This window comes from Cervus canadensis, chromosome 21, assembly GCF_019320065.1.
Source record: "Cervus canadensis isolate Bull #8, Minnesota chromosome 21, ASM1932006v1, whole genome shotgun sequence".
Taxonomy (NCBI): Eukaryota; Metazoa; Chordata; class Mammalia; order Artiodactyla; family Cervidae; genus Cervus; species Cervus canadensis.
Genome location: NC_057406.1, coordinates 9,119,239 through 9,147,215, shown reverse-complemented (window position 1 = coordinate 9,147,215; position 27,977 = coordinate 9,119,239). Strand labels below are relative to the sequence as shown.

At 50.6% G+C, this 27,977-nt stretch overlaps 2 protein-coding genes across 2 annotated transcripts in view; both read right to left on the bottom strand.

Annotated features, from left to right (window-relative positions):
* The window catches only part of NPTXR (neuronal pentraxin receptor), a 42,307-nt gene extending 38,778 nt beyond the window's left edge, over nt 1–3,529 (bottom strand). Inside the window, exons 1-2 of the mRNA XM_043439897.1 lie at nt 3,495–3,529; nt 756–845 (exon numbers count right to left, since the gene is read on the bottom strand). Coding sequence (XP_043295832.1) covers nt 756–845; nt 3,495–3,529 — 125 coding nt within the window. The remainder of the gene's footprint in view (nt 1–755; nt 846–3,494) is intronic.
* CBX6 (chromobox 6) lies at nt 920–12,271 on the bottom strand. The gene is made up of 5 exons (XM_043440143.1): nt 11,672–12,271; nt 11,449–11,492; nt 11,222–11,287; nt 11,003–11,069; nt 920–6,610 (listed from the first exon to the last, which is right to left on the bottom strand). The coding sequence occupies exons 1-5, from the start codon at nt 11,738–11,740 to the stop codon at nt 5,612–5,614; spliced, it is 1,245 nt and encodes a 414-aa protein (XP_043296078.1). The 5' UTR covers nt 11,741–12,271; the 3' UTR covers nt 920–5,611.
* Nucleotides 12,272–27,977: the final 15,706 nt, after the last annotated feature.

The window sequence follows — 27,977 nt, the reverse complement described above, 5'->3', positions numbered from 1 at the left end:
GCACAGCAGATCATGCAGGTTTTGTCAGAGGAGCTGGGGTCAGGACAGGTGGGGTTGGGGGCGCAGGGTGGAGACACCTTGGAGAGGCCAGCTTTGGGGCTTACACAACAAGGGGGTGGGGGCGGTGGGGAAGGGGAGGGCTGGAAGATGACATCTGTTTCAGGCCTGATAAATGAGTGGCTATGGATGGACGGAGGTGCCGCTCACAGCAGACCTGTGAGGGGGGCTCTGGCGTCTGCAGGGGGTTGATGCTTTCAGACCCCTGTGGGCGTCCAACACGCTTCTCAGTCCATTCTTCTCATTAGAGAAGGCGCACAAGCACCCATGAAACAGGCTTCTCTGAACTGAAGCAGCTTCTTGTTAACACGGGCTATTACTGGCAAGGGAAGTATACAAGTCTGGGCAAGCTCTGGGAGATGGAGAAGGACAAGGAAGCCTGGCGTCCTGCAGTCCATGGGGTCGCAGACTCAGGTACAACTTAGTGACTGAACCACCACCACCGCTGGCAAAGGTATAGCCTGTGCCCCCCACCCCAGCCTGCTCCCTCCCAGGCTCTGTGGTGACCCGCTGACTAGGGATCCAGCCCCCGGGGGACCCCCTCTCTGCAGGTGCTGTGACTCCAACTGGGGATTGGGCAGTGGTGGGACCCTCAGCCCTCCCACATGCCCGCCAACCAGGCAGGCTCCAGGTTCCAAGAAGTGGCACACACGCACTTTACCTGTGTAGCGGGGGGACTCCCTTCAAGTTTAGCTTACGAGGTGGAGGCGGGGTAGGACAGGGGGAGCTTGGAAATGGGCTGGAGCACTGGCCCCCCACTGCTGAGGGCCAGGGCCCCCCTTTCCTCGCTGCAATGGGGGAGGCATGGCCTGAGCTTTCTGGACCACAGTCCCAGCCAGAAGAAATGAGACAGACCAGGGGCTAGACCTTAGCTTCGGAATGTGACAATTTATTTGGGGGGGGCCAAAGAGGCTTTTCGCGCCCCCTTCCTGGCATTGATACAATATTGAAGAGCAGCAGAACAAAACATACAAGACGAGAGTAATCAGCACAGACCCCCCTCCCCCGGCCCAGAAACAACCAATTCCAGAACAGAACCGAAATCCACACCCAACACAAGGCGTTTCTCCACCCGCGACCTCTGGGAGAGGAGCAGGTGGCCTGGGGGCCCAGCCCCATGCTGGGGTAGCGCCCCCCTCCCCGCATCTCCGGTCTCCCACTCACCCTACTAGTTTCCTGTCTTGAACCACTGGAGGCAAAGTTTAGCCAGCTGGGAGCTGGATGGTTGAACCACAGACAAAGGCAACAACACTTCATTTTTAAAATGAGAGAAAAAAGAGACAGCGCCCCTCCCCAAATATAGAGTTATATATGTATATTTTATATATATAGAATTCATTCGTGCACAATTCATTAAATGAGCTTTTCAAAAATTAAAAAAAAATTATAAGATACATTTCTTTAGGCTTTTGTGTTTTTAAATTAAAACCAACAAGAAGTCTCCATCTCTACTCTGCCCAATAGCAGGGGGAGGCCCCAGGACCCTTGGTTCCTTCTAGTGTGGCCTCTTGCAAGGGGTCCCTCATTAGACCACCAGCCCCCCTTTGCCTAGCTGAAGCTCTGCATACAATAGGCACTCACCCACTGCTGAAGTGGAGTGCTGACTCCTTCAAGGCGGGATAGGGTGATGCCACAGGCCTGGGAGGTGGGTACCTCAGTCTCCACCCAGCCTGTCCCCCCCATCTTGGTGTCTTGGCAACTATCAATAAGACAGGGCCAGGCTGGGGACACCCTCCCTCTGTCTTGGAGTGGTGGCCCCTAATTCTGGGCTTTCTCAATCTGAGAGGAGATGCAGACAGAAAAAAAAAAAACCACAACCTTTAAACACTTTCTTTTTTTTTTTTTTCTTTTTTTCAAAGTGATTCCTTAAACCATACAAGCCCCCAAGAGGCTGCCTTGGGCTAGTGCATGGGAGCCTGAAAGTGGAACTGACCAGGTGGGTCCCACTGTCCGGCATGGGCCAAGTGCAAAAAAAAAAAAAACAGAAAAGAAAAAAACCTCCCAAAACACAAAACCAACAACCACCAACAAAACCCCTAAAGACACAAAAGGCAGTGTGTCCACTTGGGTCCACCCAGAGGCTAGAAAGGCTGGTGGTGTCCCAGCTCCCCGAGCCAACAGCTTCCTCCTTTGGGCTGACCTCTCACCCAAGACTGCCTGGCTCAGGGGAAGCCCCTGGCTTTGTGGTAGCTCCAGGACCCGGTCCCCACCTTTCAAAGGTTGTCCCCGAAAGGCCAGAGCAGCTGGGCTCTTCACTCTAATGAAGCAGCTTTGCCTCTCAGAGGCCAAGTTTCCTGGCCTTGGAAGTGGGGTGACCCCTCCCACTCTGCCTGCCCCACTGGGCTCAGTTGGAGCCCATTTTGATCCTGACCCCTTTGCAGGATGAGAATGAAAAGCAGCTGTGGGAGAATAGAGGCCCCAGTGCCAGCAACCTCCACCACCACTTAATCCTCAGCAGCTGCCGGGACACCAGCAGGTGAAAAGGCCATGCCGCCCAATACACCCATTTCAGACGGGCAAACTGAGCATCTGGGAGGGGAATGAGACAGAGACGGGTCCCAAATTCCCACCTCAAACCAGACACCAGACCTCATCTGTTTCCTATGACATGGGGGTGAGAACAGGGTGGCATTAAGGGGAGATGACCCCAGCCAATATTGAACAAGGAAGGAGGTCGGGTCTTGAGGGGTCTTTCACATACAAAAAATAAAGCCAACCAAACTGCAACTTCTGCTTGGTAATTAGGCAAACGGAAAAGCAGCAGCAGAGGAGGAAGGACCCACGGGAGGCTGATCTGTGCAAGTGTGGTGGGGGGCTGCGGGGCCCGACTCAGAGCCACCCTAGGAGAGAGGTAAGGAGGGCTCCACTTGCTCTTGACCTGGTGCCCACTTGGGCCCCCAGGTGAGCTGCCCGCCTGGGAACCAGCCTCTGCTGGGGAGGGCTGCACAGCTGGGGGTCAAGGGCAGCAACTCGCCTGTGGAAAGAGATGGAGCGGGCACACCCTCTCCCTAGGGCTACCCCCAACCCACCATGATCACCACCAAAGGCTCTCCCAAGTCAACAGTGCCTGTCTTCCTGACACCTGCAGCAACACCTACCTGGCCATGGAAGCTTGGGGGTGTCATGGTCACTGGGGCAATGGGGAGGGACATGCCCCCATGGGGTGGCAGTGGAGGGACCAGATGTACCAACAGGCTGGCAAAGGAATGAAGGGGGCAAGGAACCCAACTGTACCCACTCACCAGCCTTCCTGGAGAGTCACAAACGCTGGGTCCCGGCTACAGTGGGACCCCTGCTGACCGTTATCTCCCCCAATCTCAGCTCTACCTGCTTCGCCCCTGCAGCTTCTGGCAAGTTCCTTTGGGAACAGAGATCATCCTTCCATCTGAGCTGGGACAAGAGTGGAACCTGGGCTGAGCACAGGAGGGAGGGCTTACCTTGCCTCGGGCCAAGGAAGAGGGGCTGTCGCCATGCCCGGGGTGGGGGCGCCCTCCCAGCTGGGCCTGGGCCTCTGTCCACGTTCCTAACATTGCCGCCTCAGCTGTGCAATCGCTGCGTTACTAGTTTTTCTTTAAATAGCTTTCTCCCCACCCTCCCCAACCCCATAGGAATCCCACAATATTTTTTTCTATTTCTTCCCCCCCCCCCTTTTTTTTTTATTTTTTTTTGTTTTTTGCAAAACTAATTCTTTCACTTTCCTGTCATAAAATCACCTCTGAAAACACAACTTCTTTACAAAAAAGGTCACGAATGACACGGACTCTCAGGAAAACACATTTCTATGGTCTCTGGAAACACCTGTAACTGGCACCCAGGTGGATACGCACCTGGGGTGGGGGTTGGTGGGGGGGATCCCCTCTAACGACAAGAGGAGAAATACCAGCCCTTATTTGGGGCGAAGCCAATTGGCACTTGGACGGCCACAGAGCCAACAGAAGGGCGGGATGGGGAGGGTCAGAGGACCCTGCCACAGTCTCTGGCAGGGACAGTCGGAAGACAGAGTCCTCCCCATGCTCAGGACCAAGGCATTTGTTACCCACCCGGAATTCCCTTTCTGCGTCCTCCTGACATCACGGGTTCTAAGCTGACATACCAAGAAGCCACCTCGAGCCACCAGTAAGGACTCCCACTTGTGCCAAACAGCCCAGGCAGTGCCCCAGGGCTGGCCAGCGGGGTTGCGTTCCCTGTGCCCCAGACCCCAGGTCCTGCACAGGCCCGCTCTCCGGAAGGACACCGGGCCCCCTCTTCCATCCCCAGCTTGGGCCAGCCTGCCCTCCCAGCACCAGGCCTAAAACCGGGGTTTTGGTCTTTGCCACTGGCATGGACGACTCATGTTCCCAGGCCGCAGCAGAAAACGAAGCTGCCTAGAGCAGTGGAGGCCTCCTGCTGCTTGGAGAAGGCTGGGCTGTGACAAAGCCTGGGCGATCACAAGCAAGAGAGAAGGGGCGGGGGGCTGGGGGCGAGGGGGAGAAGCTGGAGACGCTAAGAACCGTGTCCAGGCTTCCTCCTCCCCGCAAACTGCCAGGAGGAAGCAGCAGCTTGGGACGGTGGTCTGTCTCCCCTCGGCCTCAGTCCCCATCATGTCAGGCCCGACAACCCCACAGAAGGGCGGGGGTTGGGCGACCCGCCCCTGCACACGCGTGCCGGGAAGCTCGGCCTCCGCAGCAAACTCCTGGGACCTGGATCAGGTCCCAGGCCCGGCTGATGGCCAGGGAGGGTCCGGGGCCCCACGCAGATACGGATACACGCGGACGCGCCTGGGTCGGCAAGCGCATGCGCAGCAGGAAGTCCGCGCCGCAGGTTCTTGTAGCACCTTTGGTTGAAAACTGAGGGACCTTTAGATGCCGGGAGGCCATGGCAGGCGAGGTTCGTGCCAGCCCCTCCCACCTTCAAGACAGAAATTAGGAAAAAGATGGGTGGGTGGGAGCCACGGGGGCCCGCTTGGGTGGTCCAAACGTGGGCCCAGCTCCTGCCGCCCTCACAAGGGAGGCGGAAAGGGGAGGAGAGGGGCCACGGCCGCCTTCAGCTCCACCTCTGTCCTGGCTTCCCCATCCCTGCCCCTCCTTCCCGGGTTATCTGGAGGAAGGAGAGGGACGGTGCCCATGCTGGGATGGGGGTCCCCTAAGGGGCCCTGCAGCTGCCGGGGGTTAGCACCGAGAAATCAGATGCTGTGCGCGAGAGCTGGAAGCAAGCTGGATAGAGACAGGACGGGATGTGGGGAGGGCAGCTGAACCCTAGGTTCTGGGGCTCCCTAGGAGCCACCCAGCAGGCCCCACTGTGCGTGGGCAAGGAGGGTGCCAAGAGACAAGAGGGAGGACTTCCCGGTGCCCTCGCCCCCCACCCCAGCCCCACCCCGTTCCAGGCCTGCCCCTCCCATTGGGCTTCAGGGGGTCTCCAACTACCCAGCCCCATCCCGGGGTCAACGCCGAGCCTTTTGAAACAAGCAAAGCACAGGCGGGGTTGTCTGAGGGCGGGGGGGTGCGGGGGCGGGAGCAAGAGTATGACTTTGGGCAGGAGGGCGCCCCCCAGTCCCCCCCTCTTGGTGGAGCCCCCCTTACTTGCTCGCCCCGCTGCTGCCACCCCCTGCTGCGGCGCCTGCTACCCCAGCAGCCACCTTCTCGAAATCCTCTGGGTTGCAGAATTCCTTGATAGTGACCGTGAGGAGGTTGCTGGTGACGTCGGTGACGACCACGTTGGAGCAGGGTGACATCTCAGGGCGCCAGTCCCCCGCCTCGGGCTCGGAGGCGGCGCCGGCCGGCTCAGGGGCGGCGGAAAGGGCCTGGCTGGCAGCTGCAGGGACCTCGGGAGGCGCCCGCTTGCTGGTGGCCGCCGCCTCGGGCGGGAGGGACAGGTCAAGCACTTCGGGCTCCCGCCAGTCGGGGACCGATGGGCTCGTGGTCTCCGGGAGCAGCTTGGGGGGCGCGTCCTCCGGCTCGGAGGAGTGAGGGGCGGGCGAGGGGCAGCCGGAGGAGCCGGAGCTGCGGGCGTCGTAGGGAGCACTCGGGGGCGCCAGGAGCAGCCCCTGGCCGGCGGAGGCGGCGAGGTCGGTCTTGCCGGCGGGCGGGGGCTGCAGAGGGCCGGGCGGGGGCTTGTTGTAGAGCGCGAACGTGCCGAACTTCATGTGGCGGACCTGCGTGCGCAGGATGCTCTCGCTGAACTTCTTGCTCTTGCCGATAACGCGGTTCCGGGACGGGACTTTGGGGCGGGCCAGGGCCCCGGCCCCCTGCCCGGCGCCGCCTGCGCCCGGGCCCTTGTCGATCACCTTCAGGTTGAGGATAATGCGGTTCCGCTTGGGCTCCCGCGGCTTGACCTTGCGATTGATGATGCGCACGGTCTCGGAGAAGGGGGAGATGGGCGGGCGAAGGCCGGGGCTGCCCCCCTGGGGGTCTGGGCGGGGCAGGGGGCGGCGGGACATGCGGTGGCAGCGGCGGATGTCCTTCTTGAGCCGGTGCACCGCAGCGCTGGAATGGAGCTTGGGCGAGGAGGCGCTGGCGCTCGGCTTGACGGAGAAATGCACATCGCTGATGCGGAGGGCCTCGGCCTGGGCCCGCGCCTGCGAGACAGAGGGAGGCAGGTGGCTGAGGGTTCGGGCTGCCCGCTGACCTCTGGACACCCCCTGCCTCGGCCACCCACGAGTACTGACTCAAGAAACAATCCTGACAGCACTTAAGAAAATCAGCCGGTGCTCCTACCCCTGCCTGAGCGATAAAAAGAAACAGGTTCAGGCAGGTGATGCAAAGTGCAGAAGGCTGGGGGGCAAGGCAGACTCTTAACCAGGCCCAACTTGCAAGGCTTGACTTTCCCAGCTCAGCTGTGGGCCCGAGGGACAGACTAGTCACTGTCATTGCTGACACACAGAAGGAACTGCCAGGATGTTGCATGGAAAGAAGCCCCGGACCACTTCTGACCAGGGAAGATCGCAGCCCAGCCTGGCACTCCTCCATGGACGAATTCTTAGTGACCAAAAGCAGAGGGTGATCTCTCCCTGCCCCACCCCTCTGGGCCTGTCTGTAGACGCCCTGAGCTCTTTCTCTGCCTCTGAACAAGCTGCACCTCCAGCTCGGGCTCACCTCAACTCTGGGGGCAGACCTTTGGCCCCTCCTCTTCGCTCCCAGCCCCTGGCACTTCCCCTCCTGGGTCTGATTCATCTGTCTGCCCAGGGTCTGGCTCAGGGCCTGGGTCTGAGCAAACTGGTGCCAATGGATTTCACAGCCGGCACCTAAAACCTCCTTGGCATTGGCTTGGTGGGGATGGGCTAAGAGGTGGGATGGACCTCACCACAGTCTCTGTGCCAAGATGGCCTGGGGGCAGGATGGCTGGACAGAAGTCTGTGAGGAGCGAACAATATTTACTGTCCCAGGCTCCTGAGCCCAGCTGCACACAGTCCCAGGTGTGAAATGTGTAAAGCCCCAGGACTCTGCAGCAGCTCACCTGCTACCTCAGGGAAGGTGCAGGATGTGTGTGGCAGGGCCCTCAGAGACCCCAGGTCCAGGGCAGGAGACTCGCAAGGTTAGGTAAGCCATCCTCGGGGGCCAGTCCTTCCCTCACTAAGCAAGCACTAAGCAAGTGCTAATAAGCTGTAGCCTGGGGCTACAGCTGCGACCACACACAGCTTCTATGTCCAGGGGGGCAGCACTCCAAGGAAAAGACAGGTAACAGGCAATTAGGGTACAGGATGCTTCAATGCGAGGAAGAAAGTACAGGCTCCAGAGGAGGACAGATTAGGTCCCTGTCTTGGAGGATGAAGCATCAGTAGGAAAACAAACAAAAAACACCCTTGACTTTCCTGAGCTATGCCCCAAGCGGCTGTGGAGGCTCAGGTGGCCTGCTGAAGGGGTACTGCTAAGACCAATGGTGGAGGCAGAGAGAGCCCAGGGAACTGAAAGTAATGGCTGGACAGAGGGTAGAGATGGATGATCATTCTGGGTTCTGTACAGATACCCTGGCTCCTGGTGGGGGAGATCAGTAGGCAGTGACTGTCTTCAGCCAGGGGAGCTAGGATGGCTGAGAGGAAGGGCACATTTCCATAGGTCAGTCTCTGGGCTCCCCAAGAGTGCAATCTGTGGTTGGGGGTCTCTCCACCTCCCATCCCCACGGTGCTGGATGCTTAATCAGTACCCCGGAGGCAGCCTGGTAGACAAAACTAGAGTGTATTTGACCACAAGCCCCAGAAGAGGTTATCTGTGGACTTAGATGCTTAATAAGTGAGGATGTCATTTAGAACGTGGGAGAGGCACGTGTCCTCCAAGTTCTGTCTCAAGTCTCCTCCTGGGGTGGCTCAGTTAACAATCCCTCCAGCCACTAGGTGGCAGCAGATGAGGCCCCGACCTCCCTGTGCCAGGGCTGCCAGCTCCTCCAGCTCAGAGCCAGTGGAGCCAGGGGCTGGTTCCCTCATACCCCTTCCCAGACAAAGGCAGGGGAAAGCCAGCCTTCCTTGGCATGGCAACAAGGGCTTTTTGCAGCTTCATCCCCGAGGGAGCTTAGGGGATTCCCCACTCTTTCCAATACCCCGGGGGTTAGTGTTTATTCCCTCTGCATGCTGCTGGGGCTCCAGGACCTCTGTAATTACTGTTCTGCCAGAGTCCAGCAGTGATGCATGGTCCCTGGGGACTGGTGAAGTGTGTAGGCAAGGCAAACGTCAGATCCAGAATGAAACCCCGGCTTGGTGGGACTCCTGGGACCATGAGATAGTATATGTTACCTGCTTAGCAAAACGCCTGGCACACAGCAAGCACTTGAGAAATGTTAAGACTTACCTATCCAAGGGGTGGTGCTTTTGAGAGCAATCTTTTTCTAACATATGCCTTCCAAACATTCTACAAAAAAATTTCTTACTTTGTAATTTCTAAGTGTTTTTTCAAAAGGGGTTAGTTAGTTTACCCTCCTCCTCCTCTCCCCTCCCCAGGTGGAGAATTCTTTGAAGGTGAGACCTGGGTCTGCCTGTGAATTAAAAATGGTAACCACAGCCAATGCATTTATTGCACTCTGACTGGGTGACGGGCACAGCTCCAAGGGCTTGGCATGTACTACATCTAGATAACGTGGAAGATAAAGCCCTGGACTCCACCACTCCCTCTCTGTGATCACGAGCAAGTTATTTAACCTCTCTGGTCTCAAGTTTTTCTATGTATAAAATGGGGATAATGCAACCCACCTCATGGGCTCCTGTTCTCTTCAGAGGAGTTCCCTGCAGAAAGTGTGATTTGTTTACTATACACACTGCCTCTTGGGTTCAGACCAAGCTGATCTCCATCACCCCTTGCAAATCTCTCATGCTCCCTGAATATCTATTTCATCTCATCTCCAAATCAAGGTCCTCTCATCTGCCTCTCCGCCCCCTGCCCCACCAACTCTGCAGCCTTCAGTTTCCCGTGTGTGTCCATCTTTTTCCCTTAACCTGATGTATACTTCCCTGAGGGACAGGGTTAAGAAAAGGAGACATGATAAAGCCTGGAAGCTAGGTGATGGGAGCTCAGGTAAAATCACCTCCTTTCCCTGGGCCTTGATTTTCTCATCTTCAAAAGAGGGGATACCATTCCCTACTTCGCAGGGGGTTTTTGAGCAATAGAAAGGAGATAATCCATGTGGGGGCTCAACACTATGAGGCCCACAGCCAGAGCTACAGCTATTAAAAAAAAGAAAAGCATTCTGAATCAATCGTCATGGCCATTGCTCACTTCCCCGCTAGAGGGCACTCCAGCTGCACTGTCAGAGGCTGTCACACAGCCCACGGGCCTCCAGCTGCTCTGCCCCATCCCTCCCGAGAAACATCAAGGGTTAAGACTGCTCCACGGATCTCCTAAAATGTGTGTAATTTGGAGACAAGGGTCACAGAAGGATGTAATTCTGGAAACCATTATTTCTTTCACTTCTGCTTTAAGTCCGAGGCAAACTTTATACCCATGTACAGTCCTTTTGAGGGAGGTGGGAGGCTGCAAAGTCCACCAACTGGGCTTTGAGCCTTTCGAACAGATTGGAGATTCTGAGGCCCTGCCATTCTGCACAGCCTTTTTTTCTGCAGAGTCCCGTCTGCCCTGCCCATGCCAGCTGCCACAAAGTCACAGGTTGTCGGGGTGGGACGGGGCCTTGAGAAAATCTTAGCACTAGTGGGGAAGACAGTGCTTGCCCATGGAGACCGCCTGCAGCTTTGCCTGCCACCTTGGGTCATCTCGACTTCCCTTTCCCAGACTCTGTTCTTTCTCATTAAAAAAAAAATAAACACCAAAACCCTCTAAGATGGCTTCCTTTGGAGCTAGGTCTCCCTCCCTTGCCAAAGCCAATGTGCCATGCTTTTATTCTCTCTCCCTCCATCCTCATTAGAACCTCCAGACACAGCCAGAAGTGGGGCTAACAGAACCAGTGGCCCAGCCTGGGTGATAAAACTCCAAGTGAAGTGACTTAAGGTCAAATTTAAGTTCGATCCTCCTGTCGGAAGGGAAGGCATGCAGAACAAATCTGAGAGAGGCAAGCTGGAGACAGGGAGGCAGCCCCCGACCCTAAAAGCCTCTCCCTGTTCCGATGAGGGGGATCACATCCACTCCTCCTCTGGACGTGAATTCCAGGTAGAGCCCCACCACTCAAGGCTGGGGGAGAGCAGGGCTCTAACGTGCAGAGGCCACCTCCCTGCCACCCCCGCAGGTGGACCGCTCCCACCTGCCTCATTCACCCTCTTTCTGCTGGCCTCCCCAGACCCTGGTTTTGTGAACAAGGATCATCCTCCCTCCTCGTCCCCATTCCCAGGCCCCTCTTGCAGAGAAGCTGGAGCTGGCCAGGGCCGCCTGCCAGGGGCTCGTCGGGGGCTCACAACCACCCCCTGCCCAGCTGGGGCCCCCTCTAGAAAGGCCCGCCCGCCTGGGCGGCCGCGGATCTGTCCCTCCCCTGCAGGCCCCGTGTTGCGCCCGGGCTAGGGGCCCGAGAGGGGGCTGCTGGGGCTGGGCCAGGTTACCTTCAGGAGGAAAGTTTTGGGTTTGGGTCCCCTCTTCTTGGGCCCATACAGCTCACGCTCCCGCTCCCTGCGGCCGAGAAACACCCGAGGTTAAAAAGGTTAAAAACGATCCCCTTCCCGGGCCCCACTCCGCGCTGCCCTCCCCGGCCCTCCCGCTTCCCCGCGCGGCGCCCCAGCCGAGCCTCGGCCCCGCCGCCCCTGCCAGCTTCCCAAACTCACTTCTGTTCGAAGGCTGCAATGAGCCGCGAGTCCAGGATGTTCTCTTCGGGCTCCCAAGTGCTGTACCTGCCGAGTTACACATGCACAAAATAAAAAACAAAACCAGAGAGGCAGAGGCACATGCGAGTGAGCAAATGTGCGCACCCCCCCAAGGTAAAAAAAAAAAAAAAGGCCCCGGTGTCCGCTGCCTCCCTTCCCCCCTCGCTCCTGGATCCCGTGACACTCACTTGATGGCCCACCCCTTCCATTTCACCAGGTACTCGATGCGTCCCTGAAAAAGAGAAGGAAAAAAAGGGGAGAGTGGGGGTGGGGAAGATGCGGGGACGCGAGGAGGCGACGGCGCGGGGGTGGGCGAGAGAGCCCGGGTTAGCGGGACCGCTTCGCCTAGCTGGCCCACGGACTCGGGCCTCGGCTGCGGGGCGAGGCGTCCCGCCCTGAGAGGCGGCTCACCTTTCGGATCCGCCGTTTGATGATAGATTCGGCCGCGAAGACCCGCTCGCCCACTGCAGACAGCTCCATCTTGCTCAGCGGCACCCACAGCCCATAATACTCCCTGCTCCCGCGGCCGGTGCTGCACCGCTCGCGCACGCGCCGCAGCGCTCAGGCTCGGCGGGCGGGCTCGCGGCAGGGCGCGCGCTCGCGTTCCAGCTGCGGGCCGTCACGTGACCCTCCGGGCTGGTGCGCCGTTGCCAGGACCTCCTCCTCCCCCGGGGCGGTTGCTAGGGAAAGTGAGCGCACGCGGGGCCGGGGCGCGCGCTGGCTCTTAAAGGGGCCTAGCCTGGCTCGGGGAGCCGCGGCCCCGAAGTCAGGGAAGGAGATGCTTGGCCTGCGGGAAGCCGGGTTGCGGACAGTGCAATCTTACAAACACTTTCTCATTCTCCCCTCCATCTTCCTGGCCCCCGACCGCTGACTACCTCTCCCTCTTAACCCTTCCTTACAAGTCACTCCTAGGCCCTGGGCGGGGAAGCGGGGTGGAATTTCTACAGTCGCTGCTCAACCTCCCAGCAGAAGTTTGCAAACAGTTAAATATGATACAGCAGAAATGCATTTGCTGTTGCCTTGCCAGGCCCTGCGGGAATTTCTTTAAAACACTCCCCCCCCCCTCCATTATTTATGTATTCGTGGGAGTATGGTTTTGTAACCAGTTCAGATGAATTAAAACAAAAACGCCACCGCAGGAAAGGGTGGAGGGAGGCTGTGAATGGGGCCAAGGAACGTCGGGGTGATCCCTTGGATTTGTTTTCGGCCGGGGTCTTGGGCGGGCACCTGCCTTCACCGGGAGGGAGGTCGGGTGAAGACGCAGCGAGCAAGATGTGGCGGTGGTTGGGGGGTGGGGGCTGGGGGGTGGCGGGGGGGGGGCGGCGGTCCAGGGAGGAGAGGCCGCGGGATGACTACAGGCTTCCCACGTACCAGATTGGGCCCGAAGCGGGTCATCCTTGGGTCACTCGGTAAAAGCCGCCATCGCGGTCAGGTCTGTCTGTTTTCTGATTCCCAGGCCCCCTGGCCGCGTCACCCTCTTGCCGCCTACAGTTCCTCTAATGGTTCCGCCATTGCTAACGGGGAGACCACAGCCCAGCTTCCTATTTGGGGAGCGAACGGGAGACTTCGGCTGTCCTGGAAGGGGCACAACGTAGTCCTGCCGCACAAACCGCGCCATTTCTTTTATTTTGAATTATCTAAACTTTATTTTTAAAAAAGAACACCAACAGCCCTGTTCTTTGCAATTTTTTTTTAAGTAAGAAAGAAAAAAAAAGGAACTGTCTATAATCTCCATCCAACCGTTAACCTCTTCTTGGATCTTCTTCCCGCCTCTGTCCTATGCCTAATAAACACACGTACCTATGCTTTGTACGTTATATACATGTAGTACAGATGTGTATTTAAATACTTTCTTTTCAGCAGAACGGGCCGCATTGTTCACACTAGCTGGAATCCACTTTTCTCCCTTAATGATACAAGGCGGACCTTTTTTGGTGTCATTGAGTACACATTTCCCAATCGTTTGTTTGCTGTGGCACGGAGTCGGAGGTGGAGAGGGCTGGGGATGTGGTTCCGATCAGGGCTGTCTCTTGCTCTCATTATTTATTTGTTGGAAAAGAAGATTTTTACATGTCCTGTGGTGCAACCCCAATTCTTGTGGTTTCAAGTCAACCACGTCAAAATTTCTGTTTCTCATCCCTACCAGCCTGCTAATTTGTCCAATTATTACCTTGGGCGAAATCCCCCTCCTCTCTTCAAGTCCACATGCTCATGAGAAATAGCTATTTGCTGTCCAGCCCAAAGTGGGCTTCTGTGTAAATATAGAAGTGCCCTCCTGGGGGTGGTGGAGGCGGTTGGACAGGTGAGCTATGTGGATATGAATGTGTGTGTGTTCTCAGGCTGCAGAACACAGGCAGCTGGATGAAGCCGGTAAGCATTAACCCATTTGTTGGTTCTTTCAGCAGCTCTTGTGAGTCCTTTTCAAGGCTTTGTGTTCAACTGTCAGAAACAGCGGTGCCCAGGCTTGAGAAGCTCTGAGGTGAGAAAGGCATCTGCTATGCAGTGTGACCAGTGCTGGGATAAAGATGTATTCATTTCTCATGGCTGCTGTCACATTACCACAGGCCAGTGGTTTGAAATAACACAAATGTTTTATCTTACAGTTCTGGAGGTCAGAAGGTTCAGATTGGTGTCTTTGGGCTCTAGGGAGAGAATTCATCCTTCTTCCAGCTTCTAGAAGCTGCTGGCATTCCTTGGCTCACTCTAATATTTACTTTTGCCTTCCCTTGACTGACTGACCACCTCCTTCTGATAAAGATCTTTGTGATGACATTGGGCCCACCCAAATAATCAAGGACAATTTCCCATCTTGACATATCTTACCTTAATTGTATCTGCTGAGTCCTTTTCACCATAGAGTTACATATTATGTAAAGTATATAAGGTATCATATTCATAGGTTCTGGAGATTAGAATGTGGACATATTTGGTGGGTGGGACCTTATTCAACTTACTACAAAAGGTATGTTTAAGATGCCCTGGGAGTCTAGATATATTAGTCAAGGCTCGCCAGAGAAACAGAACCAATAGCATGTATATAGAGATACAGAAGACTTCCCTGGCGGCTCAGAAGGTAAAGTGTCTGCCTACATGGGGTCGCAAAGAGTCGGACATGACTGAGAGACTTCACACTCATTCAGAGATACCTAAGAGGAGATTTCTTATAGGAATTAGCTTTATGATTATGGAACCCCAAGAAGTCTGCTGTCTGCAAACAGGAGAACCAGGAAAGCCAGTAGTGAAAGGCCTGAGAACCAGGGGGCTGCTGGGATAAGTCCCCAAGTCTGAGGGTCTGAGAATTAGGAACTCTAATGTCTGAGGGCAGGAGAAGATCCATGTCCCAGCTCAAAAAGAAAGGGAATTTGCCATTCCTCCATCTTTTGGTTTTATTTGGGTCCTCCATGGATACTGTTATCACTTTGCCAACAAAGGTTCATATAATCAAAGCTGTGGTTTTTCCAGTAGTCATGTACAGATGTGAGAGTTGGACCATAAAGAAGGCTGAGCACTGAAGACTTGATGCTTTCGAACTGTGGTGCTGGAGAAGACTCTTGAGAGTCCCTTGGACTTCAGGAGATCAAACCAGTCCATCCTAAAGGTAATCAACCCTGAATATTTATTGAAAGGCCAGAACTGAAGCTCCAATACTTTGGCCACCTGATGCGAAGAGCTGACTCATTGGAAAAGACCCTGATGCTGGGAAAGATTGAGGGCAGGAGGAGAAAGGGATGACAGAGGATGAGATGGTTGGATGGCATCATGGACTCAATGGGCATGAGTTTGAGCAAACTCTGGGAGATAGTGAAGGACAGGGGAGCCTGGCGTGCTGCAGTTCATGCATGGGGTTGCACAGAGTCAGACACAACTGAGTTACTGAACAACAACAATGAATACCATGGTGCCCTTCTACATTGGTAAGAGTGGACTTCTTTACTTGGCATACTGAATCTAATGCAGACAAGTGAATGATAGTGTTTACCAGCTATTTGGGCATCCCGTAGCCCAGGCAGGCTGACCTATAAAAGGAAACATCCTGCTAGATAAGGGAGCATCCCACTGCCTGGAGGAAGGGAGGCTGGGAAGTCTTCTCAGAGGTGGGGACGTTTAATGTGGGACCTGAAAGATGAAGAGGCGTTGCCTGCTAGTGAAGAATGAGAAAGGCATCTCAGGTCAGTGGAGCAGGAGCTTCTGTGAGAGAAAGTCCCTCCCACCTCTTCCACAGTCTGACACCTCAGTTCAGTTCAGTTCAGTTCAGTTCAGTTGCTCAATTGTGTCCAACTCTTTGTGAACCCATGAACCACAGCACGCCAGGCCTCCCTGTCCATCACCAACTCCCGGAGTCCACCCAAACCCTTGTCCATTGAGTCGGTGATGCCATCCAACCATCTCATCCTCTGTCGTCCCCTTCTCCACCCACCCTCAATCTTTCCCAGCATCAGGGTCTTTTCAAATGAGTCAGCTCTTTGCATCAGGTGGCCAAAGTATTGTAGTTTCAGCTTCAACATCTGTCCTTCCAATGAACACCCAAGACTGATCTCCTTTAGGATGGACTGGTTGGATCTCCTTGCAGTTCAAGGGACTCTCAAGAGTCTTCTCAAACACCACAGTTCAAAATCATCAATTCGGTGCTCAGCTTTCTTTATAGTTCAACTCTCACGTCCATACTTGACTACTGGAAAAACCATAGCCTTGACTAGATGGACCTTTGTTGACAAAGTGATGTCTCTGCCTTTTAACACGCTGTCTAGGTTGGGCATAACTTTCCTTCCAAGGAGTAAGCGTCTTTTAATTTTAGGGCTGCAATCATCATCTACAGTGATTTTGGAGCCCAGAAAAATAAAGTCAGCCACTGTTTCCATTGTTTCCCCATCTATTTGCCATGCCGGATGCCATGATCTTAGTTTTCTGACTGTTGAGCTTTAAGCCAACTTTTTCACTCTCCTCTTTCACTTTCATCAAGAGGCTCTTTAGTTCTTCACTTTCTGCCATAAGGGTGGTGTCATCTGCATATCTGAGGTTATTGATATTTCTCCCGGCAACCTTGATCCCAGCTTGTGCTTCCTCCAGCCCAGCGTTTCTCATGATGTACTCTGCATATAAGGTGTTCAATAAATATTTCTTGGACACATGAGTGGGCCATTGAAGGAATTTTTGAGAGTAAGTTTGACCGTATAACATATGTGTGAATTCAGACCCAGCAAACACTCTCTGGGTGTCCCCTTCCCTCCCCATGTTGAACTCAGGGAACACAAACATGGAAGAGGTGGGATTTCTACCCTCCAGGAACCAAGGTGCATGGAGGGATGAAGGTGTAAACAGATGTGATGTGATCTGTGCCAACTTTTAGTTGTCAACTTCTCTGAGCTTCTGTTTTCTTCATGCCTATCTTGTAGGGCTTCCCAGGTGGCTCAGTGGTAAAGAAGCCACCTGCAGTGCAGGAGACACAGGAGACATGGGTTTGATCCCTGGGTCAGAAAGATACCCTGGAGGAGGAAATGCCAACCCACTCCAGTATTCTTGCCTGAAAAATCCCATGGACAGAGGAGCCTGGTGGGCTACAGTCCATGGGGTCGCAAAGAGTCGGACACCACTGAGCGACTGAGAACACACATTGAGTGATAATAAGCACATCCTGTAGTTTTATTGCGAGGATAACGAGATAACACAAATATGGCACCTGGAACTCTGTTGGGCACATAATATGTGTGTGACAGTGGAGGTGTATGTATGTGTATACTCCAGTCTGAAGACACACACACACACACACACACACACACACACACAATGTATATACTTACAAGCCTTTCTTCCAGTTAAACTCAGGTCTAGAAACTAAAACTGTATTGGTCAAAGAGGACACCAAACACTTTGTATAGCAATCATCGTGTTTCAAGGACTCTTCCAAGTGCTTTACATACGATATTAACTAATTTACTCCTCAAAATAATCCTATGAGGTGGATACTATCATTCTATTTCACCATTGAGAATAACGCGTTAAGTTCTACATTCATTAGATGCCCCTCATCTCCTCCTGGTACCAGATGAGATCCATCATGTGATGTAATTTGACTTAACAAAACTACGGACAAAGAAGCTGAGGATCTGCAGTCAGGTGTCAATACGAGTCTCAAAGAATGGAAGCACATGTACTGCCTTCCGAAGTATTGTACTGTGAAATTATGTGCCCCCAGAGAAAGGCTAACTATTTTTAGAAAGAGACCAGTAGAGACTTTTGGAAATATGCCTGAATACAGTCATAATTGGGCAAGGGATACAGGGAACGCCAATTTTGGCAGAGGGATCTTTTGGAAAAGCAGCTCTGACCCAGTCATTCCTCCCTTTAAGACTTTTCAACACTGGCAGAAGCTAAAATATCAACAGGGAGAAACCCCTCCAGTGGCTCTTTGCTGTCTCTAGAAGGCAACGAGAGCTCTTCCTCATGGCGAAGGGGCCCCTCCCGGGGGTCTTCACTCCCTGTCCTCACCCTGCGCAACCCCCTCCTTCGGCCTCATCGAACCACGCACTGTCTTCTGAATGGCCCCTGCTTTTTCACACTTTGGTATCTTCAGTTCATCTAGGACGCACCTACATATCTTTCAAAACAGAGTCCTGATTTATCCTCCTGTATGAAACTGTCTCTGTTCCCCCAGGTAGAACTGGCTAGACACCCTTGGCCCCATTTGGGTGTCTGCAGAGTTCTCATAGCACAGAAGAGTTCTGTTTGGTCACTTGCTATCACTTCCTATAAAGCATGACCTCCCCAAGGGCCAAGTTGCATATACCCCCTCACTTCCCTGACACTGGGCAGCCAACCAACTAACATTACTGAGTGCCACTAATGTACCCAGCACTATTCTAGGTGCTGGAGGTTTGACAGAGAAAAGACAGATGGATCCCTACCCTCCAGAAGATTGTTAAGAAGGTAGCTACAGACATGGAACACACAAGACAAGGGCATGATTTTCAGGCATGCGAAGTGCCAGGCTGACTGAAGCACAAGCTGGAATCCAGATTGCTGGGAGAAATATTAATAACCTCAGATATGCAGATGACACCACCCTAACAGCAGAAAGCAGAAGAGGAATTAAAGAGCCTCTTGATGAAGGTTAAAGAGGAGAGTGGAAAAGTTGTTTTAAAATTCAACATTCAGAAAACTAAGATCATGGCATCCAGTCCCATCACTTCATGGCAAATAGATGGGGAAACAATGGAAACAGTGACAGACTTTATTTTCTTGGGCTCCAAAATCACTGCAGATGGTAACTGTTGCCATGAAATTAATAGACATTTGCTCCTTGGGAGAAAAGCTATGACAAATCTAGACAGCATATTAAAAAGCAGAGATCACTTTGCTGACAAAGGTCTGTATAGTCAAAGCTATGGTTTTTCTAGTACTCATGTACAGATGTGAGAGCTGGACCATAAAGAAGGTTGAGCATCAAAGAATTGATGCTTTCAAACTGGGGTGCTGGAGAAGCTTCTTGAGAGTCCCTTGGACAGCAAGGATATCAAATCAGTCAATCCTTCAGGAATTCAAACCTAAATATTCATCGGAAGGACTGATGCTGAAACTGCAGCTCCAGTACTTTGGCCACCTGCTGTGAAGAGCCATCTCATTGGAAAAGACTCTGATGCTGGGAAAGATTGAAGGAAGGAGGAGAAGGGGATGACAGAGGATGAGATGGTTGGATGGCATCACCAACTCAATGGACATGAGTTTGAGCAAACTCCAGGAGACAGTGAAGGACAGGGAAGCCTGGTGTGCTGCAGTCCCTGGGGTTGCAAAGAGCCGGACACGACTGAGTGACTGAACAAAAACAACAATGCAAGACTAAGATCGTGTGGTAGGGAAGAACAGAGTAGGTGGACGGGGTGCTCAGCTAGGGCGGTTAGGGCAGGCCTTTTGAGGGGCTGGATCTGAGATGAGTCCTGCACAAGGAAAAGGAGGGAGCTACACAGACCTGGGAGAAGAGTTTTCCAAGCAGAAGGAAGAGCAGGTGCAAAGGCCCTGAGGCAAGGACATGCTTGGTGTATCTGAGGGACCAAAGGAAGTCTGTGAGCCTGAAGTGGAGACTGAGGTCTTCCAGGAAGGCAGAGGCCCCATGTGCAGAGTCTTATGGGCCCCAAAGGAGAGCTTGGGCATTGTTCTCAGATCTGTAAGGAAACTCCAGGAGAGAGCTCATGGCGAGAGGAGATGGGTGGGTCATGGTGTTAGGGGAAGCACACTGATTGAAGCCGCCCACCCTGGCCAGGCACCATAGTAACCATTCCCATGAGTTGTTTTATGACAGGAGATCCTGGTAAGGAATACGGAACTAATAAGCCACCACCAACCGAAGGAGTTTGGGAAAGGTCGAAAGGAGACACTGCGTGTCCGTCCATTTCCCAGAATCCCTCTCGCTAGCATCCATCTTGGCTGAGCGTTCACCACTGGGAAAGACTCTGAATTAGAATGATTGGCCAAAGGCCACCCAGAAACTAATCCCATCACCATAAAACCCGAAACTGCGAGCCATGTGGCAGAGCAGTTCTCCTGGGTTTCCTTACCCTACAGCTCTCTGCCCAGGCGCCCTTTCCCAATAAAATCTCTTGCTTTGTCACCACATGTGTCTCCTCGGACAATTCATTTCCAAGTGTTAGACAAGAGCCCAATTTCGGGCCCTGGAAGAGGTCCCCCTTCCTGCAACAATGGCACAGCGAGGTTGAGGCTGATGTAGGGCAAAGCCTTGGGTGGTTGGAGAGGTTCTGAGCACTGAGCAATGACTGCTTCTCCAATCAACCCCAGTCCAGCCTCCTGGATGTAAGTCCAGGAAGGCAGAGTGTGCGTTAGTCACTCAGTCATGTCCAACTCTTTGTAATCCTATGGACTATAGCCTGTTAGGCTCTTCTGTCCATGGGATTCTCCAGGCACGAATATTGGAGTGGGGTGCCATCGCCTTCTCTAGGGGATCTTCCTGACCCAGGGATCAAACCCGGGTCTCCTGTATTGCAGGCAGATTCTTTACCATCTGAGCCACCAGGGAAGCCCAGGGAGGCAGTAGACTGTGGTTAAGAAGGGAGAGCTGTGTCAAGACTCTCCAAGCTTGGGCACCCTCTAACAGAGAGATGAGCAAGGGTGAGAAGGCTATTCCCCTGGTCTGCTGGTTCATTAAGCTTCTCTGCAAAGACACCCCAAAGTAGAAGGATTTGTTTCTCTCTTCAACAGCTGTCTGGCTTGTTGATTGCTGGTGGTCCCCAGCAAGATCAGCAGGACTGAATGGGGGAGAGATGGTCCAGGCTACGATAGGGTGAAGCTGACTCCTGAGCCATGACAGATAGAATCCATGGATGATTTCCACTCCTGTGGGCCCCCTGGCCCTGGTGAGCCCTCCCTCTTCTAGCGAATGCAAAACAGATGGGAAGAAATGCAAAGTTCCCAGCAGTTCCCTTTCCTCTCCCAGCAGAATGGAGCCAGCTCTGTGCAAACTTGCCCTCTTCCTGCTCTTCCTGTTTTGCTGGGAAACTTTTTTCTCTTTTCAAATACTTTTCAGTTGTTTGGGAGGAGATGTTAATTTCTCCAAGTTCTTTTTCACTACAAGGAAGGGTGAGGGCAACCTGACAGGTGGTGCTGGGAGGATGCACCTGGGAGGAAGAGAAGCAAGAGGCGAGTGCTTCTTGGGTTTCATCCTGAGAGATCTGCCAAGTCACTTGTCCTTCCCACACCCCCCGCCCTCCAGCAGTGGGCCAGTGAGAGACCCAGAAGAGGCTGGTTGCTGCTCATCTCTCTGTTAGAGGCTGGAAGAGTGCTACCTGCACTCCCCACCATCCTGGCTTCATCCCCATTTCTGCTCACAGTGGGGACCAGTGTCACCCTAGAGCTGGCTAACCTGGTCGGAGAAGGAGAACTCACTGTGTTCCATCACCTTTGCCTTTCCTTCTCCGTCCTTCCCCGGGGGTCTCAACAGTAAAAGAAGTGTTGGTTGCTCAATCATGTCCAACTCTGCGACCCCATGGACTGTATAGCTCACTAGGCTCCTCTGTACATGGGATTCTCCAGGCAAGAATACTGGAGTGGGTTGCCATTTCCTCCTCCAGGGGACATCTTCCCAACCCAGGGATCGAATCCTGCATTGCAGGCAGATTCTTTAGTCTGAGCCACCAGGGAAGCCCTGGCGTCTCCAGGGTGGGTGCTAATAAAAACTAAAATCAGGGACTTCTCTGGCAGTCCAGTGGTTAAGACTTTGCCTTCCGATGCAGGGGATGTGGGTTCGATCCCTGGTTGGGGGACTAAGATCCCACATGTCTCATGGCCAAAAAAACAAAACTTAAAACTGATGCAATATTGTAACAAATTCAATTAAGACTTTAAAAATTATCCACACACACACCAATCTTAAAAAAAAAAAAAAAAAAAAAGACCAAAACCTTACTGTGACACAGCAGTTCTGGGGCCTGTTTTAAAAGATAAACTTCTTGGGGTTAAATTAGAAAGAATTCCTCTGATGGATTCACTGAGCTCTGCCTCTAAGTTGCATGCCTGGCAGAGAAAGCTACTGTACCCAGCTCTGCAGCTCAGATAAGGTGGGAGGGAAAGGGGATTTCCAGCACTTGGGGACACACCTAGGCCTCCCAGCCATCGCTGGGAGGGATTTCCCAGGTGCGTGATTTCTCAGGTGAGCAGGTAAACCACAAGCAGAGGACAAAAGAATGTGTCGGCCTGATTTTGTCATTTAGAAGCAGTCATGCTGGTGGAGATCCCCGGCTAAAGGAGGCCGTCCCTGACTTTTGTCACCAGCCAAATTCATCAGCGTTCCTCCAGGGCTGAGAGAGCATTCTAGTATTGTGTGCATACCCTGATTTGTAAGGTCAGCTCTTCCACCTGGGCAATCCTGCTGTCAGGCACAGGCCTTCACCTGGAGGGGGTGGCCCATGAGGACTTTGCCAAAGAGAATTTGTACCTGATCTTCCTGTTCTGAGCCCTGGAGGGAGCAGGAGGCCTGGGGCACCTCAGGTTAGGTCTGCATGCCACCATCTCTCAGAGGTGGGACATCCCTCTGGGAGACACTGTGAACCACAATCTTAGTCTCATGGGGGCTGGGAACAATTTTGTCCTCTGGGTCCTAGGGGACCCATAACAGGTGATGGGTGTTTGCAGCAGGCAGAGTCGGCACCCATGCGCAATTTCTGTGTGAATTGTAGGGGGCCAGGTGGTCAGCTGAGGGGCCTGCTGGGATGGGTCCTATTGTTGACCCCACAAAGATAGAGAAGTAAGAGGTGATGCATGCATGCATGCATGCTCAGTTGTGTCCAACTCTTTGCGATCGCATGGACTATAGCCCACCAGGCTCCTCTCTGCATAGGATTTTCCAGGCAAGCATACTGGAATGGGTTGCCATTTCCTCCTCCAGGGGATCTTCCTGACCCAAGGACTGAACACGTGTCTCCTGCATTGGCAGGTGGCTTCTTTATCACTGAGCTACCAGGGACGCCCCAAGAGGTGATGAGACTGTCTCAAACAACTCAAACCCATACACACATATACACATTAATATGAGTTTTTGGATGCCCTTAAAAGGAGCTTTTGTGTGCTGAAAAGATTATTTAGGGGTTTGTTCAGCTTTTTAAAAATGAATATTCAATTTATTAAAGTTATACACAAAAGGAAAAACAGTAATTCATCCTTAAGCTCTTAATTTTGGCTTACATATTAATAATTTATTATTTTAATTAGAGGTCTAGCAAAGTTTAGCTATCACTTTTAAGAAGGTTTGTTAATTTTGGTCTCATTTACAAACTTAACTCCTTTAAACATTTCATATTGCATTATCCAGCATACATGTTTGCTTAACTTCTTAAGTAGAATAGGCTGATAAATCTTATCAAGTAATTAAGCAATTATAAACTCAACACGTTTAGCTTAAAACTATGGCGACTTTAAAGTTCAATGAGCCATCTAGTCCTGTGTATGAAAGAGTAAAATCTTAAGTGCAGATCAATTACCAGATTACATATTTTAAATTGGAATCACAAGGCAATCTATTCTAATAAACTAAGTTCTCTTTAACATTGTAAGGATATAAAACAGCAAAACTGCCTTCAAATGAAAATATTAACATTTCAGTTTTTGTTCTTTTTACATTTCTGTACTTAAGTTTTCCTGAGAGTAAAAAGTACTTAAGCAATTTCTGAGGATACCTACTCAACCATTCAAAGTCACATAAACATCTGAGACGTTTAGCCAAGATTCTCACCTGTGATCCTCCCGTGCCATTTAAGCATCTATAAACGTGTTTATGTCTCAAGATCTCCCTTGTGGGGTGATGTCAGAGCTCTTGGTCCATTTCCTTGGGCTTGAATCATACCATTACCTAATTCTTCCCTCTGTTCATAGAAATTTGTAATTCTGACCTTAGTTTCTACATCATTGATTGGATTTTGTATGATTCTGCCTCTTAAAATGTATAAAAATGTCTAAAGTCCTTCGAGTTTGATGAGATTAGTAGCTAACGTTTATGGGAGGCCAACTCTGTGCCAGGAATAGTTCCACGTGCTTTTCACTATTAATTCATCCCATTCAAACATCTCTTGAAGTAGGTGCTATTAACTCTCCCATTTTACAGATAAAGAAACTGAAACACAGTGAGATTAGGTCATTTGTCCAGGGTTACATGGGCAGTTGGGCTTCCCAGGTGGCACAGTGGCAAAGAATTCGCCTGTCAAGGCAGGAGATGTGAAAGACATGGGTCTGATCCCTGGCTCGGGAAGATCCCCTGGAGTAGGCAATGGCAACCCACTCCAGTATTCTTGCCTGGAAAATTCTATGGACAGAGGAGCCTGGTGGGCTACAGTCCATGGAATCACAAAGAGTCTGACATGACTTGAGCAAACACATGGGCAGTTAAAAGATGATTCGGGTTTCAGAGCCTAAAATCCCATTACGACTTAGGCACACTCATGTCCCATGGGTTTGATGTCTGCTATTCAGACATATCTATTCTGTTAGCCTTGATAAACTGAACTCTACATTTTGGGAAATGGCCCTTTCTTCTCATTCTGATGAGATGGGAAATGTTTTAGCAAAACATAAAACAATGGAGATGTATCAGTAAGCCTTTGAATCAAATAAAGCATCCCAAAACTCAGTGGTTTAAAACAATACTCATTTATTCTTTTTAAAAACAGCTTTATTGGGGCTTCCTTGTTGATCCAGAAGATAAGATCTGGCATTCCCAATGCAGGGGGCCTGGGTTTGATCCCTGGTCAGGGAACTAGATCTCATATGCCGCAACTAGGACCCAGTGCAGCCAAAATAAATAGATACTTTTAAAAATGAAATCAGCTTAATGATATATAATTAACCTATAATAAACTTACATATTTAAAGTATACAGTCAGTGAGTTTTGCATAAACCTGTGAAACCATCGCCCCAATCAAGAGACCTAAGAGAGAACCTACCCAGCAAGAACAGTCCGTTTCTAAAATCCACTGGTAAATCATTTAAAACAGTATTTTCAAGCTCCTATCATATTCCAGACACTCTCCCAGTGCTAGGGACCATATTTTGTTATCATGGCAACTGGAGCTTATATCATCATTGGAATAGGTTGATGATGATGTCAGCCTTCCTCTGGCACGATCAATACACTGGCCATCTGGAAAGGCAGGACACTTGGATGCCCTTGGTCCTGGGCAAGGCGGGGGCCTCAAGCTTTAGAGAGGCCCAGATCAATTATCCCCCAAATATCCTTTATAGCTGGTTTTCTAAATTAGGACCCAGGGCCCAATCTACTTACATCCGTAAATCTTTATAAATTTAGAACAATTCCTATTTTCCTAACATGAATCGAGGGGACTAAGCTATTGTCCTGTAGAATGTTCTACCTTCTGGATTGTCTGATTGGTTCCTGGTCGTGTGGTGAATTCAGCTGGGCTTTTTGACTTCTCTTCTTACCAGTGCCCCCTCACTCTGTCTGACATACCTCACTTGGATGGAGCAAGCAGCCCTTCATCCCCCAAAATGGGTGAGGATAGAGAAGATGGGAATTATGGAATTACAAGTGTCACTTCATGGCAATTTCTAGAACATTTCACCAAGTAGCTGGTGATGTGACATTCTTTTCAAGCACACCTGGAACATTTATGCAAATTGACCATTTAGCTCATCAAAAAGGAATATTTGGTTAATGACAAAAAGTTGGATTGAACAAATGACATTTTCTGACCACCACATAATTCAGGACAAAGTTAGTAACAAAAAACATAGAAATAAAAACCCTCTGTAAGTAATTCATGGATAAAAAGAGAGCATAATAAAATTTTGAATATGCTTAGAAGTGAATGATAAGGAAAATTCCACACATTAGAACATGTGGGAGGCCTCTGTGAGATAAAAAGGCCGAAAATCAATAACCAAACATTCAACACAAGAAGTTAGCAAGAGAACAGCTGAATAAACTCAAAGGAATTACGAAGAAGGAAATGTAAAAGATAAGAATAGACATAAATGAAACAGAAAACATCCATAAGGTACATGTGACTAATGACACCAAATTCTGGTTCTTTGAAAAGAGTAAGAAAACAGGCAAACCTCTGGCCAGCCTAAATAGGAAACAGAGAGGTGGCACCCAAAAACTATCGAGAGGAATTGAAAGGAAACACGGCCCCAGACAGAGAAAACATTTAAAATATATCAAGAGACTATTAAGAGCGTTTTTTGGCCAATCATTTGGAAAATTTAAATCAAATTAAATTTTGAAAACTTTGAGTGTGCACAACTTTTTACCAGTAATAAACTTTGGCTCCAGAGAGATTTCAAATGTGAACAATGCTATAACCATTTTAAAAATTGAATTGGTGACCAAACATCTTTATATCAAAGAGTATCAGAAGGCTTCCTTCCTGGTCCAGTGGTTAAGAATCCTCCTTGCAACGCAAGGGACACCGGTTTGATCTCTGGTCTGGGAAGATTCCACATGCTGTGGTGCAACAAAGCCCATGTGCAGCAGCTTCTGAAGCCTGGATGCCCAGAGCCTCCTCTCTGCAACGGGAAAAGCCAATGCAATGAAAAGCCTGCACACTGCAACGAAGCGTAGGCCCCACTCTCCACAACTAGAGAAAGACCGTGCACAGCAACGAAGACCCACTGCCACCAAAACTATAAAATCAAATGAATACATAAATGGATCTTATAAAAAGAGTGTCAGAACTGAACTTAAAAAAACAGGAGTTCTACCAAACATTTAAAGACTTAATAACTTCAGTCTAACACAAACTCTTCCAGAGAACAGAAAAAACAATCCCCAATACTTCCTAACTCATTCTTTATGAGGTTGGCTGAATCTTGGTATCCAAACCAAAGACGGCTGGAGAAAGGGAAATACAGGCTAATCTTTTTCTTAAACAAAATGTCAGCAAATCAAATCCAACAATACATACAAAAGATAATGCATCATGATCAAGCTGGGTTTGTGCCAGGAATGCTTTGGAAAATCAAGCAGTATAATTCATCCCATTAATAGATAAAAGGAGAAAAACCACATGAGCATCTCCACAAATGCAGAAAAGATGTCTGATAAAATTCAACTTCCATTTATGATTTTTTAAAAATTCCAAGCAAACTAGGAACAGAAAGAAATTCTCTTAAATCAAAGATTTAAAAAAAAATCTAATTAAACATGTTAGTAAATGATAAAATGTTAAGATCAGGAAAAAGGCAAAGATGCCTGCTTCCACCATTTTTATTCGGCATTAAAATACAGTAGAGCCAGGAAAAATGAATAAAAAGCATAAAATTGGAATACAAAGACCAAAACTGCTGTTATTTACAAAGGACTTGATCACTCTCTTCTATATTAGGAGTTGCTAAGAATTGTGCCTGGCACACAGTAGTAACTCAAAAAATTATTTGTTAAGTGAATTAATTCATGATTGATGGAGAAAACTGTGTAAAAATGATTCACTCTGACAGTGATTTGTCAATTTCTATTTGTGATTTTTTTTCATTTTTTTGTTTATATACTTTGAAGCGATGTTGGAAATGAAGGTTAGAATTTTTCTATCTTCCTGAGGAAAATGGTGTCACTTGCATCAAAGATAAAGTGACTCACTTTGTCATTAGCTATTTTTGGCCTGAAGTCTCTTTTCCTCTCTGAATATTAAAATATGTACACCTGCTTTCTTTGGGTATTTTCCCAGTATATATTTTTCATTTGTTTACTTTCCAACTTGGATGTTGTTTTGATATCAAACCTGACTAACCCTCACCTTTTTTATTGCCATGAAATTTACATACATAAAAGTCATCATTTATTTATTTTTTCTCACTTGCATCTTTAAAATTCCAGTTTATCGAGATATAATTGACAATACAGCAGTGTATGAGTAAAAGGTATCTTGAAAAAGTGTCTATTCAGGTCTTCTGTCCTTTTTTAAATCAAGTTATTTTAAGTTAATCATTGAAAATGAACAATTCAGTTGCATTGAGTACATTCACTAAGTGTTGTTCAACCCTCACCTCTGTGTGTGGGCTAAGTTGCTTCCGTCGTGTCCGACCCTGTGACCTTACGGACTGTAGCCCACCAGTCTCCTCTGTCCATGGGATTCTCTAGGCAAGAATACTGGAGTGAGTTGCTATGCCCTCCTCCAGGGGATCTTCCCAACCCAGGGATCAAACCCAAGTCTCATGTCTCCTGCATGGGCAGATGGATTCTCTACCATGAGTGGGACCTGGGAAGCC

Excerpts from the sequence above, each read along its gene's own strand:
- CBX6 (XM_043440143.1), bottom strand. The coding sequence starts at position 11,740 with ATGGAGCTGTCTGCAGTGGGCGAGCGGGTCTTCGCGGCCGAATCTATC. Across the intron at positions 11,070-11,221 it reads ATTGCAGCCTTCGAACAGAA|GGAGCGGGAGCGTGAGCTGT; the intron begins GTGAGTTTGGGA and ends TCTCGGCCGCAG. Across the intron at positions 6,611-11,002 it reads CCAAAACTTTCCTCCTGAAG|GCGCGGGCCCAGGCCGAGGC; the intron begins GTAACCTGGCCC and ends TCTGTCTCGCAG.